At 40.1% G+C, this 20,233-nt stretch overlaps 1 protein-coding gene across 7 annotated transcripts; it reads left to right on the forward strand.

Annotated features, from left to right (window-relative positions):
- Positions 1 to 1,007: 1,007 nt before the first annotated feature.
- Positions 1,008 to 19,704, forward strand: LOC145459481 (integrin alpha-1-like). Of its 7 annotated transcripts, none has more exons than XR_013921430.1 (12): positions 1,008 to 1,353; positions 1,465 to 1,529; positions 2,088 to 2,218; positions 2,867 to 2,981; positions 4,222 to 4,396; positions 5,051 to 5,126; positions 5,269 to 5,411; positions 6,881 to 6,986; positions 9,743 to 9,860; positions 12,578 to 12,660; positions 12,792 to 14,265; positions 14,337 to 14,685. XR_013921430.1 is itself a non-coding variant. In XM_080338134.1 (11 exons), the coding sequence occupies exons 1-11, from the start codon at positions 1,163 to 1,165 to the stop codon at positions 12,864 to 12,866; spliced, it is 1,278 nt and encodes a 425-aa protein (XP_080194260.1). In that variant the 5' UTR covers positions 1,008 to 1,162; the 3' UTR covers positions 12,867 to 14,685. The 7 variants fall into 7 exon arrangements, 5 of the variants coding, with proteins under 5 accessions (XP_080194260.1, XP_080194261.1, XP_080194263.1 ...); XR_013921431.1 differs by having other exon boundaries at positions 1,010 to 1,353; positions 14,157 to 14,280; positions 14,354 to 14,685; XM_080338134.1 differs by having other exon boundaries at positions 12,792 to 14,685.
- Positions 19,705 to 20,233: the final 529 nt, after the last annotated feature.

The following is a 20,233-nucleotide window of genomic DNA, read 5'->3' on the forward strand; positions in this document are numbered from 1 at the left end:
ATGAATGTACTGTGTAAATACTGAACGTTCAATTGGCATACTTTGAATACTCACTAATCAGTAATAATTAAATGCAAGGCAACGTCATAGATCTTGTTTTGTTAAGAATAATTATTGCCGTGTGAAAAATAAATGTAATAAAGAGTTTCCGGTGCTCTGTTGTAAAACTGGTTCGTTGCATTTGATCTTTAATTACCAATTTATAAATGCACATTGTCATCGTTAAGAAATAAATAGCTTGATAAAATATCGCACATAAAATATGGGATGTATGCATCGACTGTATCCTGCATTGTGTAATGTGCATTGTACATAATATACTGACTTGGTAGTCATTTATACCCTGTCGTTACCAATGAATGGATGTTTCGATGAAATGAGCACTGCGCGAGTGCACTATAGTCATTAGACCGAGATGGCTTACTATCAGTCTGAATCGTGTGTAAAAGTGCAACCTCACGAGAATAAAGCCCCTGACCAGAGTGCCGTCTCTCGGTCAGTACTATATTTGTCATAGATATCGTTAAATCACTCATACTCGATTTACATTGCATATATAACAGTGCCAACAGTTAGCATAGTTATATGAAAGAAGGTATTGTTGAATTGCAACAAAGAACAATATGCTACTGGTATGGCATGCAAATGGTCTGGCTCCATATCCCGCGAATATCTGGTTCGATTACCCGCTGTCCAGAAGATGCAACCGTCTGAAGGTCATTGTCGTACCAGCTGGTACGGCTATACCTAAAACACGAATATTTTCCGCATTCGATGTCGCCAGAACGAAACACGAGTACTGTTGTGGTATGCTTCCGGGAACGTATACGTTGTGAAAATCGGCAGCTGATAACTAGTCACGTTTGATAGATCCACGTCTAGCTCACAGCGGTTATCGAGACCAAAGTTCAGACTTGGCATATCCCCAAGTTGGCGAATTTCACTAACACCACCTCCGCGTTGGCGCCACGAGGAATAAATATAACGAACCTGACTACCGACGCATTTTTGAAGGACATTCGTAAGCATAAGCTATGGGTGAAGACAGATTTATTTTGGACCAGAAAAGACAGAATTGTATAGTGCTTTAGGGAAGTTACAATGTACTAGATATATGTAAATCAGTACAAATATACCTCGCATTTTTTCAGTGTATTTCGAGATGAGTAATTATAAAGATGTAATTAAATACTTACTATGTGCGATGCTGATATATTTACGAAGAGCCAGCGGTTTCAATCTTGGCGGGAGTTCGCGGACCATGAAGTATCTTACCGCGGGCATTGACCAAAGTCTGGACAATAACCGTTCCACCTTTTATGGATATGATTTGGAATTTACAGATCGCAACGAGTAAGCGATACTAAATAGCTTATACACGATTGCAATAATATAGCTAATCCAGAGATTCAGCAACTTCTCCTTTTACTGGTAAAGCAATTTTTAACTCCGCTGTTATTTCAGGTTGCTTATAACGTCACCGCATTGGAAAAACCCGTTAAGTTCTCAGTCGAACGACAGCAATACATGTAAGTGATTCACGGCTAATTTATATCATTTGATGTCTTTGTGGAATGGTGGGTGTTGTTGATGGACAGGGGATAGGGTTCATATAGGATTAAACCGTTCAAATGAACTTCAAGCAAAAATCTACACTTGGCATTTGCGACTAGGGCAAAATCGTGTCCCTGAATTATTTGATTCCGAGACAAATATTAGCGGTCGAGTCTAGTCAGCTATATTCCCGTATTGCCCGTATCCGTTTTCCATTCGAAAAACACCGATTTTCCAATTTTGAACGATTTATACGGCGATGCAGTAGTCCATATGCCAACACATGGTTAGACAATGGGTAATTAATGAATAAGTTGTATTTAGTACATGCGACATTAGGTCTAGCGGTGATGAATGTTCTCTGAATTTACTCTCCGCATCATGTCATATACCACTTCCAATAACGATCGGATTCGTGTAGGCCTACTCGACAGTTGGCATACCCAGCCCGATAGGCGACCTGTTAAAAACATAAATGGGCCTATAGTACTATTTCTCGTATAAATTGACATGACATGTTATAATTTTGCTAGCCGAGGGAACAATGGAGAAATGCACAGTGACGTTTGCGACGGAAGACGGCTGTCAAAAAACCCGGTTACCAAATCGAAAACCGGGAGATAGCTTCGGTTTGACAATGGAGAGCAACGGAAACGTATTGAAAGTAGGAACAAGCAATGTTTTCAGTTTGAAAGTAATTTAGTGTCAAGAATAATTATCATGAAGCGAAATTAATATGTCTTCAACGTACACACACACACACACACACACACACACACACACACACACACACACACACACACACACACACACACACACACACACACACACACACACACACACATACGTTCATACTAGGGCTACCATATTTTGAGATACGAAAAAGAGCACGCTTTAAAAAAAACTCTGACAGCTGTAATACCGGAAAAGAAAAGGTTTCATTTTAAAAGTCTTCGACCAAAAGAACCTGTGTTGACTAAAAAACTTTGACTTGACTCCCAAATTATCAGATTTTTTACGGAACTCTGACGTACGTTGCGTCGCAGTCGAGTTTTTGATGGCATTTTAATACTTTTTCTGGAAAAAGAGGCCGAATTCCGCAAAAAGAGGATATTTAGGCGTCCTCTGAGGACACATTCAAGTCATTCAAAAAAGAGGACAAATCCTCTTAAAAGTGCACGTATGGTAACCCTAGCTCACACTGACACGCATACACTCGTATATAAAACATTAGTCTTTCCCAAGTCTGTATAGTTCCTTATCTCTACCTATACTCTGCGGTTGAGTAAAAAACATTCATTTCTGATGATAGGCTTGTTCACCAACAAAAGTCCTTCAATGCAACGCAAGTCACAGAGTTCCCGGTTATTGCTACGAAAGCTCGGACAACGGGAAAAATTGGCAGGCACTAAAGAAAAACACGCCCAGTAAGTATTCTACGCGACTTTGTTCACGGTAGAATAGTATAAGCGGGTAATAGATGGTCGTGTATTCGTGGGGCGATTAACGAGAGGTTTGGTAATGCGTTTTGTACTATGTTATCCACGGTGAGTGATAGAAGAGCTGGGTGAGTGATAGAAGAGCTGGGCGTTTGAATTCTTTGTAGCCATGCCAACCTGATCGATCCAAAGCTATTAACACAAATCGTTAGGAATACTTTCCCATTCTTTCGCTTTCAGTGACGTGATCGTAACCTTATCATCCGACGCATTTTATGTATATTATTTTGGGATGAGCGCGAATTTGCCCCGCTTAAATTTCAGCTCAACGACATCGTATCAGTTTATCAGTGTCAGTGTATCCATGACGGCGCCACATTGCTGAAGATTATTTCCCCTTCCAAATTGGTAATCTGCATGTAATGTCGACATTCTTACGGCATATTGAAATAGAGACCCTCTTATACTGAGGAATGGCCGCAAATATCGATGCCGCCAAAACAAAACGTGGTTCGTTATATAACTTGGTCTAAAATAACAGTAGCCCAAGCACGTTCGGGCCGTCGAGTTCGGCATGATGACTAGACTAGACGGGAATTTCAGAAATATATCGGTAAAAGGAAGAGATTAGCAGTGTTCACTAACGAAATACATTTTCGGAGCAGAGTAAAGTGGTAATAGTAAAGTGGTAATATAAAAATTAGAGTTAATATCGATTTGTATTTTGAGTGAAGTTGACTTAGCCACCGCGCGATGTAGGTTGTTCATTAGGCAACACAATAAAACCTCGCAAATTCAACTTTTCTACGGCGACAGATAAGTCATTCTACGTTAGCCGCAAAGATTAATTTCGGAACTTCGCAACCGGCCAATGCCTATCCCTATCCATTAGTCTACGACGTCTCGTCCCTATATATTTCATAATGAAGTATTTAGAGCTTACGATCTTCTACTTCAGATAGCAATAGTATGTTCCCAAAGTAGCTATTCCCAATCGTCATTGAGTAGGAATTTACGATACTACTTGCTTAAAAATACTTGATCCAATAAATGAATACTTTGACCACTAGTGGAAGAGATCCGCGCTTAACACGATTAGAGGAGCTAGGCAGATTGTAATAATGTAAATTAGTTTTTAGCATCGGCCCTGTCGTAGATGTATGCTCGCCACATGCAATTAATATGTTAAACATATCCCCACTGTTGAGTCGGCCTGTTATTTACGCAGAATGTCCAACGCTAAAGCAGCAGCTAGACATTATCTTCGTTTTGGACGGATCCTACTCGGTTGTGGACAATTTCGACGACATCATCAGATGGACGCAAAATATGGCAGCCAGATTCGGGGTGAACTCCGGGGTTAACCAGGTCGGCGTGGTCCTGTATTCAAACTATCAAAAAGGGTAAGCTTCTCTATACGTTCCAACCCCAGTCACCAGCCACTGTATATAAACTTATGCAGAGGTGTAGCCAGGGGTCGAAAACCTCGCCCAAAATATTGATGCGTCCACATGACTTTTCCTAATAGACCTGCCAATCATTAACTTGCAATATTGAATATTCACCTCAGCATCCCTGGGTAACCACGAGTGGAAGTTTGTGCTTTCCAGGCGTGTCAACTGCGAAACTACACAGCATTTGATTACCTTACCGGAGCAATATAGCGCAAGCCGGCCAGACGTAAATGTAAATACCAGGTCCCCAATGTACACCGTCACTTTGTCCATTCACAAATCAGTAGGTGTTTGTTAGAGATAGTTGGATTTGGTTGATGTTGCAACTCCTTCGATTTAGGGATACTTGGATGGGTTTTTACTGATTTTATTCGTGTACTAGCACTTGGCCATGGTGCAGATAGCAAATATAGACATGAATATATCGTGTGAACTACTGTTGCGGTCTTAAGCCTTTGAAAAACGGGTTAAGAGGTCCAATCAATTCAATGTGTCTAGGTATGCAACGCGTGCCAGGGCTGTCGACCCCTGGTGCATATAGAGGCCACCCAGAGATTTGGCATAGGATTTTGATTTTTTATGACACACGACATTTACTTTCAGAAAAACGTTAAAGAGACAAACGTATATCACCACTGAAATAAGACTCGGACAGTTTAAAAGGAATTGGGGATTGAACGTAAGTTTGATTTTCAGAAATATTCCATGACAATATTGTTACATCCTCCTTAGATCATTGTAAGTACGAACAGCTTCTCACAATCACTGACATATTGATTGCGAGTTAGATATACAACTTGTTGACAGCAAATTCCTTTTAGAACTCAATCGGAAAAATCAAACGCAAGGGAGTTTCGACGTACACCGCACATGCTCTCAATAAAACCGTGCTCGACTTTCGTGGTGGTCCGCGTTGGTCAGATCCCGACACGAAGAAAGTGATGGTGGTGTTGACAGATGGAGAGTGAGTATGGCAGTGGTTCTCATTTTTAGTTCAAATATAGCTCAATTATTGTGCAAGTGTCATCTATCTTGTGAAAATATTAACCGTAGGCTAGTGATAAACATCAACGAAATTACTTTATTTTTTACAATAACATTGGGTTACTATACGTTCTCTTTTAAGAGGATTTGTCCTCCTTTTTCAATAAATTGAATGTGTCCACGGGGGACTCCTAAATCTCATCTTTTTGGTGAATTTGTCCTCTTTAGTCAACACAGAACAGTCGGTCGAAATTTTTTCACAATCACCAGTTTTCTTTGAGCTTTCATAATTTACAAAAAGTGACCTCTTTTTAGGATCTCAAAATATGGTAACCCTACAATAGCATCATACTATTTATGTAGGAATAGGGGAGTCTTTTATTATTTCTTGAAAGTCGATTAGATATAAATGAGTGCCGAAAATCCATTTCCACAAATACAGGTGGTGGCGAATGTAATAATAACACGTGAAGCTTCCGACGACACATTTGGATATGATCGCAACATATATGGCACCCAAATTGAGAAACAGAACATTACAACGTCCATCCTAGTCATATCCAGTAACGGCTCATCTTAAAGTTATTCAAGAATAGTATGATTAATTGATTATATATATCACAGAAGAAATGGATTTTTGCTAGCAAATCCTTTCCAAAAACCTAACAGAACATCTCTAAGCAGCCGCCAGTTTGTATCAGTAGGATATTGGAGATTTGGCAATTAAAATGAGTTTGCACAGTATAATATTTCATGTCAGACGGCCATTCTGTTTATGTGAGTCCTGAAGTTTTAGAAGTTACGAAGCGAAACCGCCTCGTGATATCTCTAATTTAAAAAAGAATACAAATTAGGTTATGAAATGCTACTAACTAATATTGTACACTTTAATATATAAAACATATGGGTTGAAATGGGTGTATTTCTTAAATGTCAACCATGGTGGAGGGTGCAAATCACGCAATCGGCACTTTCCGGTACCAAATTCTACCTTCACAACAATTACAATGGTGGAAATCTAGTCATATATGCGCCAATCCTCATGGAGTTATACCAGCGGCTTAGTGGGTACTGTTTGTAGGTGAGCCACATTTTTGCGCCTTCTTGGCGTGGCACACAAATACGTAATCCACTCCACGTCTGGTATACATATTCATAAGACTTGAAGTATTTGATACGCTTTTCAAAGAAAAACTGTGTATCTAAAGGTGGTGTTTACTTGCATCAAACGCCATATTGGAAACTTGTGAAAATTTGGGAAGTTATTGAATACATTCTGTCATACTATCAAGCTTTGATCCTTGATTGAATATATACCGTTGGACTAGTTCTAGTCCTCCTTCGTGTCTGGGCTCCCTCAGTTGGGAGGTTTTGGGTAGGACAGGTATGGCCCAGATTCCTTGCCGGAACAGTCATCACGCTATATAGGCTACGTCTTTTGTGAAACAGTGCATCAGACGGAAATCGGCTTGAGGACAGTGCAAACTACGTTCGTTCATTGGGGATCATACCATTTGCCGTGGGCGTCGGAAACTACGATATAACAGAACTTCGAGTGAGTATAGATATGATATATAGGCCAGTACCACCAAACCACAAATTCATGTTGGACGTCGGTGTGGTATATAGTCTTGATCATTTCGATACGTTACACCAGGGATGTCAAACTCAGTTTGGGTCGCGGGGCGGATTCAAACTTTTTATTCGCCTCTTCACGGACCTGTCTAATAATGTCAAAATGTTAACTCTAAATCGGCGACATTGTTTTGCAGTGGTATGCTTCTTCATTATCAAGCACATTCATATTTACGGTATTATATAGCATTAAGGATCATAGCGCTCTATTTTGAGCTACACCCATTTTCGAAAACTATCGAAATGGCAAGTATACTATGATTGGCTCATTAAACACAACTGCAAACCACTGAAACAGTGACACAGCTATGTAGGTTGCAGAGATGAGTGGATTTGAAATTTCTATTTCCTAATCCTATCCAAGCTCATCGCTGGTAGGTTGGTACACTTCTATGCTATTTTTGTTTCAGTCGTGATGTCGCGTTGACTCTGTCTGTGCGCTGTAAGAAATACAAAAAACATTGGTGTATTATGGAAGCTTAACCGAATAGTTCCAAAACAATTTCTCCGTACTCTTTATTTTTCGATCATACATTCCCACCTACAGTATGGTATTATAATTTGGGGATCTGCTACCAAAACCCTATTGAACCAGCTTCAGGTCGTTCAGAACAAAGCATTAAGAGCTATTGCTCGAATACCACTCTATAGTCGACTTGATCCGTACCACAAAAAGTTGCGTATTCTAAAAATTAGTGATATCTATATCTTTGAACTAGCTAAAGTAATGTATGAAATTAACCAGCTGCAAGTCCCTGTATCTCTACAGAACTATTTTCAATACTGTAGAGATCTCCATAGTCATGACACGCGATCTGCCGCAAACGCCAACTTATTTATGTCCCACTCGGATAGAGGTTTCCCTCCATTTAAACGAGCATGGATTGATGTATGGAACAACCAGATTCCGCCACACCTAAAAAGCTCCAACTATAATTCATTCAAGTCTGGGATGTTGGACTCTCTTCTGAGCAAATACTAGTCAATGCTTGTACACTGCCCATTATCAGTTATAAATCCTCAACCTACTTGTTCTTTTTAGCACATTGATTGTTACTGCCTGTTACTGTTATGTTTCATATATTCTTTGTTATGGCTGCTATTGCTTTTTGTAAGATACATTGCGCATTAGCTTGCCCTGGTTCGTTATCACGTTATGAGGTTATCTCATTTAAATAACCATTTACCCTGGTTCCGGCTGACACGAAGATCGTCATGATCATATCGCCGGTACCAGTCAATACCGATAAACCACTGTTTTGTGTTTGTTAAATATTGCATATTTATATGAGTTCTATTTATTTTGGCGTCATCGGTTGACGAAATAAATCTCTCTCTCTCTCTTTACAGGAGATTTATCAATAAATGCGGGCTCTAGGAAGTTGGTTCATTATTATTAAGCCAACATGTGTGTATCTTCGGATAGGATTTAGAGTTCCGGTAAAAAATTACCACACTGAACACCAACCACACTGAACCAACTCATCACACTAAATAAAGAATTTTTAATGCAACTAAGTAGGCTACAGATCAAATGACTTTGCAAGACCGGGGAGCTTTTGAGTCATAGGTTATGTATCATGGTTACCACAGCTCTTTGCACTGTTACCAACTTTCGGTCCATTTTCATGAAATATCTGAAATATGTCTGCACAGCCGCCCTGTGCCTGTCGACTTGTGACTAATGGCGACTAGAGTGAAAACGCAACATTGCTGTCGGATGGTTACGATGTTGCATATGAGCATTTAGCATGTTCGACATACGCTGTCTTGAGAGATTACTTGCGTGAAAGTATATCTTTAATCTCAACCTTTGGTGAAAATATGATGCGTCATCGATTTGCGGGCCGTATGCTTCACATCGTCCGTATATGTTTGACATCCATGCCTTACACGGTTAAAGGTTTGCTACTTGGATAACACAAATGGGTGCTACAAAAGCAATTATTACTCGCCAAATGGCAATCAATTCACTCCTTTTGAAAAGGGTTAATGTAGGGTTACCATATGTCCTGTTTTAGAGGATTTACCCTCTTTTTGGTCATTTTAAAGTGTCTTTGGAGGACGCCCAAATGTCCTCTTTTTGAATTTTTTTCCTCTTTTTAAAAAAAAATTTGGTTAAATATATGTTAAAATTCAGCTGAGATATATGAAACCAGTGCTCAAGTAACGGTCCGGCGGGTATTTCCGGAGTTGAGCCAGAAAGTAGACCTTTTCTTAGTTAACCAACTGCAAACTCGCCATATATTTACCAATTTTATTTTTATTTTACTCCGGTATTGTCTGTCAGGATTTTTTTTAAAAAAAGTGTCCCCTTTTCAGATTCCCAAATTATGGTAACCTTAGTTCATGCCTACGCCTCTTCAAAGTTGAAAGTGACGCTGCATTGGCTACCCAGATGTTGTATACTGTTAGTATGATGTGTTTATCTGTTCCGACATCTAGCAGTGGTCGTTATAATAGAATTTAAAGCTATTTGAATTTAACCGTCGAACGCATGTAGTTTGAGACGGTAAGAAGTATGTGGCTTGAAACTATTCCCTCCTCCACGCGACGACAAGGTATGGCCGGTTAAGTCAACGCTCCATGAGAGTGTACAATCTTTGTGCCTGCCCTACACAGCGTCATTTTCACTCAAGTGATTAGGCTACATCTTTGGTTTTCCGGTATGTTCAGACTATTGCGACTGGTGACGAAACATCAGATCAACGAGTGTTAAGCGTCGAAGACTTTGATAGACTGGACGGCATCGTTCAGGAGTTATCGACTGCAATTGAAAAAGTCGTTTTGGAAGGTAATTAGTAATCACTAATCAGTCATCTTGTTTCGGTTATGTTTTACTGCAGTGCAATCGTAGCTGCTCGTAGGCACCAGTGAATTACTGAATATCGATCATTCCCGAGTGAGTGTAGTATTGTAGGGACTGATATTGATTGGGTATCGATCCATTACCGGCTCGCGCAACGATAGGAGTCATTGCGCGCGACACATGGCCGAGCGTCCAAAGGTCGATTCATGGTCAGCGGTGCAATGGTGCATGGTCTGGCAAAAGTAGTCGACGAAGTCATTGAAAGTGATACAACGCTTAGCGGTTCAGCCGATTACGCTGATGAAAGCGATACAAATCCGCATAAAACCTATTTTTCGATTGCAAAATTTAAACATTACATAGTATAAGAGTAGACTTAGCAGCTGGAAGCACAAGTAGAAGTATTAGATAAACGAACTATTGTAAAGCTCTGTGATTAGGCAAAAAGATGCATGATCTTGATTCTTGATACTATAGGGATGGTGTGAACTAGGGATGGTGTGAACCTCTGAAAGGTTCAGGTTCGTGTGAACGCGAACCTTTTTGAAAGGTTCTGTGTGAACGCGAACGTGAACCTCATGACGTCACGTGACGTCATATTGATAATTCCTACCCTACATTTCAGTGAAGTGATATATATTAATGTACAGTGTACATGATACCCAGCGCCGAGTGGAGCCTCATAATGTCACAATGCTGAAGTACATACCGGTACTGACTTTTTAAACGTCGCCAAATGTATCAACTGCGAAGCAATCAAATGATATAATTATACCACAAAATCAATATCTTCCGTCATTTTGCCAACAAATTCGACGATTACTTGCATGGGAATATAATCATACGCCTTAACGGTCTAGGCCAGACCGGGCAATGTATTAGGAGTCTGAGTGTTCCTACGTAGATATTAAGCAGAGTGTAAAACGGGTTTTACCCCATTAACAAGTTATACTGCAGTGGCCAACACTTCAATCACACGTATTTGGTTTTAATGACACAATAAACATATGAAACCGAGAGGGACCCCGTACGCTTGCTAGATTTATTACATCTGACACCGATATCAAGTTCATTAATTGGTTGAATAAGCATCAATCGCTTTTCGGTCTTGATATTATGTGATTGCGGATCAAGCTCATATAGCACAGAGTCACTAAGTATTGTAACAAAGCTAGTAAAATTTTTGAGATTGTCCGGGTGCATGCTCGTTTAGTGTTGATTTTTTAATGCTACCAGCGCCATGCATATAGTGGCCGCAGTTATAATGCAATAAATTTCAACCAAAGATGTTAGAATGATGTGAAAATCGGAATAAATGAAAAAGGTTCACAGTGCAGAACCTATCAAGGTTCGTTTGTGAACGTGAACCTCTAAATTTCCAAGGTTCACACCCAGAACGCGAACGTGAACCTCACGTTCACACCATCCCTAGTGTGAACCTCTGAAAGGTTCAGGTTCGTGTGAACGCGAACCTTTTGAAAGGTTCCGTGTGAACGCGAACGTGAACCTCATGACGTCATTTTGCTAATTCCAACCGTACATTTCAGTGAAGTGATAGCCTATATAATGTACACGATACCTAGCGACGACTCAGGCCACAATGCCACAACGCTGAAGTACATATTCACATTTTAAACGTCGTCAAGTATATGAACTGGGCCAATCAAATGATATAATAATCCCATAAAATCACTCTTTTCCGTCGCTTTGCCAACAATTTCGACGAGTACTTACAAGTTAATATAAGCTTACGCCATAACGGTCTAAGCCAGGACGGGCAATGTATTCGGCGTCTGATTATTGCTACGTTGATATTGAGAAGAGTGTAAAACGGGTTTCTGTACTTGCTACCGATATTACAAAATTAACAAGTTATACAGCAGTAGCCAACACCCGAATCGCACGGATTTGGTTTTTATGATAGAATAAACATATGAATTTAAGATTTACCCCTACTCCTGCCAGATTTTTTACATCAGACAACAATATCAATTTCATTGATTGGTTGAATAACTATCCTTCGTTGACTACCTACATGTAGTGTATTTCGCTCTTCGTATTGTGTGATTGCGGGTGAAGCTCACAGCAGAGACTCACTAAATTCACAAACGTAAAACTGGATATTTCGAGCAAACCTTTGTAACAAAGCAAGTAAACTTTTTGAGATTGTCGAGATGCATGCTCGTTTAGTGTTGATTTTTTCTATGCTGCCAACGCCATGCATAGAGTAGTCTGCAGTTAAAATGAAATACATTTCAACCAAAGATGTTATTATGAAGCTAAAATTGTAATATATGATAAAGGTTCACAGTCCAGAACATACCAAGGTTCGTTTGTGAACGTGAACCTCTAAATTTCCGAGGTTCACACACAGAACGCGAACGTGAACCTCACGTTCACACCATCCCTACTTGATACACTCTCTTGACTAATACTTTCATATTTCGATTCACCCGAAGCTTTTTCGGGCTCACACTTGCCATGGGTCGATTCATAAGCACATTTTGCTAACATTTGGTAGCATTGGTAATGTCGCTATAGTTAGCATTATCCCTGATACATTCGAGTGAAAAATAAAAAACGTATGACCAGATCATTATCGATATTTGCCATAGTTCTGTGACGGATGGATTTGTGGATTCCCTGTAGGCGTATTCATACACCGGAGGCGCATAAGTCACGTATTTGCCTAATATATTCAGGTGGAACCAAGAGTGCGTTCATCTCATCCTACAATTATGAAATGGCTCAAACCGGCTTTTCAATGGAGTCCTCCGACAGAAAGGTAAACAGTTATCATGCCAAGCGTGTCTGAATCTTTGAGACGTGACTGTGGGCGAGTGAGTGTTCTGGGCGGCGGCTCGCAATTTCCTGTTTTCGACTCAGAGTTTAAGGCAATAGAACCTAGTTGTGCAGGACAACATCGACGGCATTGCTGATTCGATTCCTTGTCGTGAATTAGGCTTGCAGTCGGGTCCTGCCTTCGAGTAGGCCTAGACCCATCGTTGCTGAGCCACACCCGTATGCACCTTTTATGTGTGACACAAACAGCATGATTACTGTCATAAGTTTCGTGTTTGTTCGTCCTAATGACAATGCCAGGGTTGTAGACTACTATAGAACGTTCTATATTTTTGTCCATAATATTTTTGCGGCATATACACCGACTCGTTATGTACATAAACTCAAAATGTGCATAAAAGCATGCCATGAGTTCAGGATGTGCATATGGCGCTGGCCAAGGTAGGTGCAGAAATAGCAATGTACTGTACTATACTATAGTACAGTGGTCGGGAACCTTTTTTGTCCGAAGAGCCATATTGACCCTATTTTTTCCATCCCAACTCCCAAAGAGCCATACATGCCAATCAACTGTTACGTCACAATTGAAAATTAATGACGTCATGGTAGCACTAATTTGAACTCACTACATGGGATTCCTCGTGTGCGCCATAATTTCTCAGTAAAGTCTGGTATTTATTGTTCAGAAATAAAGGTCGAAACGAGAGGTATAGCACAGACGGGCCAAGCCTAACCCTTGATAACGCAATTCATATGTAGCATAGAATTTATTACAACTGATATTAATCGAATGTGACTGTCACACTGATTACGAAGATCTATATAGGCTACTTATCTATCGGCTTCTGAAAGTATTCGGCGGTAACATAACGTTGCGCTACACGCCTACATTTTATCACCAGTACTACACAGAGCTATACTTACCGATCAAGAACGTGGATAGCCATGACGTGTTGTGTAATTCGAGTTTGTAATTGTCACATTCACAACAGTTCATTTCGCGACGTAGATCAGGAAGACAATGCGTATTTGAAAACTGCGTTTTGAAATGGGCGGCGCCGTGTCTGCTATGCTCTTTGATTAATCAACGTATCGCACAATCCAAGATTTCGAGTCGGGTACATAAAATTCGCGAGTGATATTGGCCGCCGGCATGACAGTAACTTAAACTTGAAGATTTTGAAAAGAGGGGGTCCGAGCCCCTAAACTTGAAGACGACATCGTCTTTACCTCTCAAAGACATGTTTCTACTGCCACGAGAATAATTATTTTGGCCGTGAATAAAATTTACCAACAACTCGTTGCAATATTGATCAATTCAATACAAAAATAAATATTTGTCAAAGAGCCATATCTTATACCCAAAAGAGCCATATATGGCTCGCGAGCCATAGGTTCCCGACCACTGCTATAGTATATCCCGGAATGCTGAAAGTAAAGCGGAGAAGCCACGGATACCAGTTGAATCGTTGTTCCCAGCCCTGCTGAGCGGTTGACAATAATTTACCATCAAATTTCATACTACCGAGACGTTAACAATATTTTGCTGCCTCTAAACGACAATAATACTTCGATTTATCACACGCCGGTGAGGAAATCACACGTGAGTAGCGCATAAAATTGGGTTGAACGTTAAACGGAATTCTGAAATCGAATCAGAAGCAATTGTTTTCCAGCATTTCGACGACAACTTCGTTTTACGCTGGAGAGACCGCCGATTGTTCCATATGTTACAGCCAAGATAGTTCAATATGTTATGACTCCGATTTCAGCAACTGCACGTCTTTATCAAAGCATATGCGTATCCTGAAACATTCGAAAACAGGATTGGCGAATCTATTTAAAACCGTGATACTTCATAATGTGATGACTAGTTTCTGAGATTCTGAGAACTGAGATTGCACGGGATTGTCGTGATATTCACACTGTGACTGCATAATGACGCATGGTAATTCGTCGTTTCCCTTTCACAGTCGATGCTTCTTAGGACGCAGAGCTTACGAACGGAGTCCGGATGATATATGATACAGATGTAGCTTGCCACTACTGCTTTCCGCGACTTTTACCGAGCTCCCGCTTACTATCCACTTTGCTTAACCAGACCGCATGGTGTAATTGCAACCTCATTATATTAGCCAAGCTCAGATCACATACGGATCATGTATTCATGCGTTTCTTGTAATTGATTTCTGATATTGAGTCAAGTCATTAAATACGTCAAAAAGGGATTCAATCGCATCCAAACCACATTTGGCGTGACGGAACCATGAGTGTTGATCATACTCATTCCTTGTTAACTACGAGGGCTCGTTATAGAATCGGTGTTCATAGAATTGAGATGAAGTTCCATAAAGTTTTGCAGCGTTTGGAACGATATATAATATATATATTAAAAGTATCACACAGAACCGATCGTTAGCCTATTTGACTAACAGTAGAGGTTGACTGCTACTGAAAACAATGGTCAACAAAATGAATTTTTTTTTAGGCAGAACATCTGAGAGCCGTTTCTGGGGTTTTAAGGTTGCTGATTACGAATATCACATTAGTTTTGGCAGATTGGCTCTCTGTCATAAGATATTTATACCCCTAAAAAGCCCAAAATTACTGTATTTACCCTTAAATATTTCACTTGGTAGGATAAAAATCGTGGTTTTTTCTAATTTTATACTGCACATAAATAGCTAATTGACTATGAAGAACCCTCATGTCATTCTCAGTCAGTCTATCAATATTATCATGACATGATGCGAAATATTTGTATGTCAAAAAAGCAGTTTGTTAAGCTTAAAAATTGCACTTTTGCACAACGGAAATACCTATTCTCCAGTATCAATTGGTCATTCTACCAATATTAAAGAGGAGTATAAAAAGCTGTAAAATTTGTCATTGAAAGGCTTAACTACGATACTCTTATACGTCTCATTTCTTTTGACTGGTAAATGGATAATTTTACGCTGAGTCCACAAAGTGGGTATACCTATAGTATCCCTATCAAACGAGAAGCTTAAATCTGGTATCTGGTATATTCGAATACCGATGAAAGATTCCAATTTCACATTAGGAACGAGTTCACTGCATGTAATTTCTCCTAAGATGTAGTAAATAAAACTTTTTAGATGATCACAAAGCACCCAACTACGAACTGTTGGCCCGAAAATTCCTATCTACATATCGAAAACTTAAGCACAAACACGAGCATAAAGGTTAATTTCCTGTTCAGTCTTCTTGATATATTTCCTGATGATCTTGTTGATTAGCAAGGGGATAGGTTCTACCAAAACATCAGAACAACAAAATAAAGATATCAGGGCAGATGAGATGAGCAATTGAACATATTATGTCAGACCGTTGCCGGAACCTTTCGAGAAACTGCATTAAATAGTTTACAGGCGAAAATCGTACGAAAAGCAATTGTGTTTTAAAGTAGGCTATATCAATAATATTACATTCCAACAAATTATTTCAAATTTACAATAGATGCTTGACATAAAACTGATTGAATAAATGCCACGTTATTTGAGTAGCTAGGTAAATACTTATATACATGACTGGAGTTTATTTATGTATATGATATCCGTGAAAGTCTGTAACTATGATAAATCTATTACCCCTAAATATAGTGTTGTTGCTGTGTTTTGATTTAAAAGAGTCTTCTATGTGTCAAAATAACGAGTAGATTGTATTTCCAAACTTTATAGTACGTCTGAGCCGATTTTTTTATCTAGCCATTACCGCGAAAATTGGAGACTTTAGTCAAAATAGCCCCATGGGTTATCTCTCCTGTCTGTCTGTCTTCCCTTGTCCCTTACTGATCCGCTTGTCTCAAAACAAATTTGTCTTTTGTTAGTATTTTATTATTATGCTGAGCTGAATTGATTGATCCCAACCAATTGCATCCAAATTTGTGACACAATATCTGTATTTGTTAATGCAGGGTGTGATCAGACCATTTGACCCCACCCAGAGTCATATCGGTCACACCCTGTCCCATACCGTTAAGTTCATTTATTGTTGTTTTATGTGCCCATGATGTTTTCTTTACGGTTGGACAAATCAATAAATATATATATATATATCCCCAACAATAGCCAATTGGAAAAAAATAAGGTCATATTCGGAATCAGTGCCCTTCAGAACCCCCAAAACCACTCTTATACTTTGTTTGCCTAAAAATATGTGTTGACCAGTGTAATTTAACCTAACAGTAGAGGTGGTCGCTACTCGGTAGTGAAGTAAGCACTTTATCACAGGACTCATGTATGCTCTGTTGAGCGATTGGGAGCGTTGGTCAGGAGATGAGCGAATATCAAAATGTGAAAAAAATGATAACAGCAGTGTATGTGAGCCCAGAGAGAGAGAGAGAGAGAGAGACAGAGAGTGAGTGTGAGTGTGAGCAACCATTATAGCTGTCTTTCATAGTATCGACATATCCTTGTTGTACTATTTTCCTTGTCGATTTGGCATATTTATAGGCTGAAATGAGCAACTTCCGCGCACAGTTATAACCCTATACCAAACCAATCAACAGCACATATATAGGCTATATAGGCAGTATACTGAAACAATACTATAATTAATCTTCTCGTCAGGGCTACATTGTATTCTATACCGCAGTGGTTCTCGACCTTTATGACCGTAACCTAAACACTTAACCTAGAACTTATGCTGTGGACCGGTGAACCCTAAAAATCAAAACGAACCCTAAATAACTTGTGGAATGTTGTAGGCTACGTTCAAACACGTTCAAGCACTTCTATAATAATGGACAAGCAGCCAACCTCTTGCGTTTAGGAATTGAGATAAAAAAGTATTTTATATTTGGTGGACCGGCAGAAAACTTGCTACGTACCGGCGGTAGGGAGCAACTGATCTATACGATGGCATGGGTAGCTTCAGCTGTAATCTTGATCGCACTGCTTCTGTGAGCAAGCTTATTGAAAGATGTCCCTGTCGAAATCATCTACCTGTACCAGTAGGCTGGTACACAAAAGAAACTACGCGAAGTTTCTGTGATTTCCCTGATTACTTGCACAGTCTTATATCAGGCAGGAATGCATAGTACAGACGCCAACCGATCACAGCGAGCTTCAAACACGCACTTGTGCACTGAACACGAACAATGAACAATTGAACATTCACCTGTCGTGGTGGAACGGTAGGCCTACTGCATACTGCAACGGTGATTTAGTTTATGAGTTCAATCCGGAGACGTTGTGGCAGTTTATGTTAAATCTAATGTAGGTTACATCACAGATACGTAGGATTCAGTAATACTATCGGGTAGCCTATAGTCTCTGTTGAGAGCTCTATGGCCACTGACCGCAGAGAATCACGTGTAATGGTTGTGTTAATCCTGCCATCAATGTTCCCTCTAAGCTGCGTGCGTGTGCGCACTGCTGACAAAGTCTGCGCGCACAGAAAAATCCACCTTTGGTTCGCAAAAGTTATCAGACGAAGCGACACCATCTCATTTTGTTGAAAATATATCAAAATGCGATAAAAAAACTCGAGTCCGTCGCAGCGAACGTCAGAGTTTCGCGAAATTCGGGGAAATCGGGAGCCGAGTCAAAGTGGACCGCGCAGGGAGTTGGTGAGACAGAGCAGACTTGTCATAAATTAGAGGGATGGACGCCATTCATCATACCACCAATGTCCTAAAATATATCAATATAGCATAGTTAGTATATACCAGTGCTGGTTCTTAAACATATTAGATCGTTTGCCAAATCTGAGTATTATTTCATCTCGCGACTTAAGCCTCACACATCTACATGAATAGATTTTAATGCCCGTATATGCATATATGCGTATATGCCGTATATGCATCTATGAAATAGAGGCGCCGAAGACAACTAGTGCTGAGTTGTATGAAACATGTGTGACGCAAATCTGGGTGTATTATTTTTCAATGCGGGGCCCATTTGTACGGCGGGACTCGGATTGCAAGGACGAGACTATTCGGCGCCGAGCATTTCGAAGGCCGGATGTATCAATATTGGAGGTTTGGGCCAACCATAGGCGGTTGTTTCGGGCCAAGGTTTTATCGCATATATCCGATGTTTTTGGCACTGGATTTCGGCCCACGTCATATAGGCGACAAGTTAATGTCTTCATGTGGACCGGCGCGGGCGAATAGGTGACCTCAAATTACCGTCGCACATCCATGGACTGAAGCACCCACGGCGATCTCCGGCGGCGTTAAGCGATACTAGGAATATAATCCACTTTCACAATTGCGAAGAAAGTCGATTCATCTCTGTAAATTATCGCGCAAAGCGCGAATAAATATTATTTGTGGCAAGATATTTAGCAATTGCTTTGGGGCGGTCGCGACCTCAATTTACACCCGTCGCGTCCCATGATTGGGTCACGACCCGTACTTTAAGAAACGCTGGTTTATACGAAGCTATATGGAAATGACAGAAAAGTTAATAACTTCAACGGTTTTATGCAATGGAATGGAGGATACGAGCTATGCGACACTAATTTCCTTCATTTTCGTAGCCAATATTTTGGATGGCAGATTAGCATAGAGTAGAAAACGGAATGCATTCACAAAAACTAGAATCAATACTTGCAGGCTTATATGCCAAGAGCACGGAGGCGTCTATCAAGAATGCGCTGCAATATTGCGTAACTATCTATTTTTGATACGGTTCAACTTCTGGCTCTTGCCATATTACGTTTTGTTACAACTTCGTCTCAATTCTTTCCTGTTTGTTACGCGAAGCTTATCAATGCCCAGGTACACGACCTATATATTTCCGCATGTAATGACAAAAGTTTGTTGGTGGACAATTGACATGCCAAGTGTTGCTGCGAAAGATTACGGTGCAATTAGACGAATTCGCATGATGATTTAATGCAATATGAAATTCTTATATTTACAGATTAGCTATATATAGGTTTCATAATATGCCTATATGGCGGACCTAACCTAATAACTAATTATCTCGACTGTGACGACACATACCTTCAAATAGCAACAGTAGGCCTTTATTGTTTATATCAGTGGTCGGGAACCTATGGCTCGCGAGCCATATATGGCTCTTTTGGGTATAAGATATGGCTCTTTGCCACATGTTTATTTTTGTACTGAATTGATTAATATTGCAGCGACCAGAATAATTATTCCCGTGGCAGTATAAACATGTATTTGAGAGGTAAACGTAAAGCGGTCTTCAGGTTCAGGGGCTCGAACTCTTTTCAAAATCCTCAAATTCAAGTTACTGTCGCTCCAGCGACCAATATCACTCGCGAGTCCGATGTAGCCTACCCCGCTACCCAACTCGAAATCTTGGATTGCGCGAAGCGTTGATTAATCAAAGAGAATAGCACCAATAGGACAACGCAGTTTTCAAACACACATTGTCTTTTTGATCTACTACGCGAAATGAACTGCCGTTACAAATGTTACAAACTCGAATTGCAAACAACGCCATAGCTATCCAAGTTCTCGATTGGCAAGTATAGCTCTACCGGCGATAAAATAGGCGTGTGGCGCAATGTTGCCGCAGAATATTTAGACAATTGAGAAGTCGATCAGTATTTAG

The sequence above is a fragment of the Botryllus schlosseri genome, chromosome 16, assembly GCF_051294905.1.
Source record: "Botryllus schlosseri isolate E-star chromosome 16, Bs_hap1, whole genome shotgun sequence".
Lineage (NCBI taxonomy): Eukaryota > Metazoa > Chordata > Ascidiacea > Stolidobranchia > Styelidae > Botryllus > Botryllus schlosseri.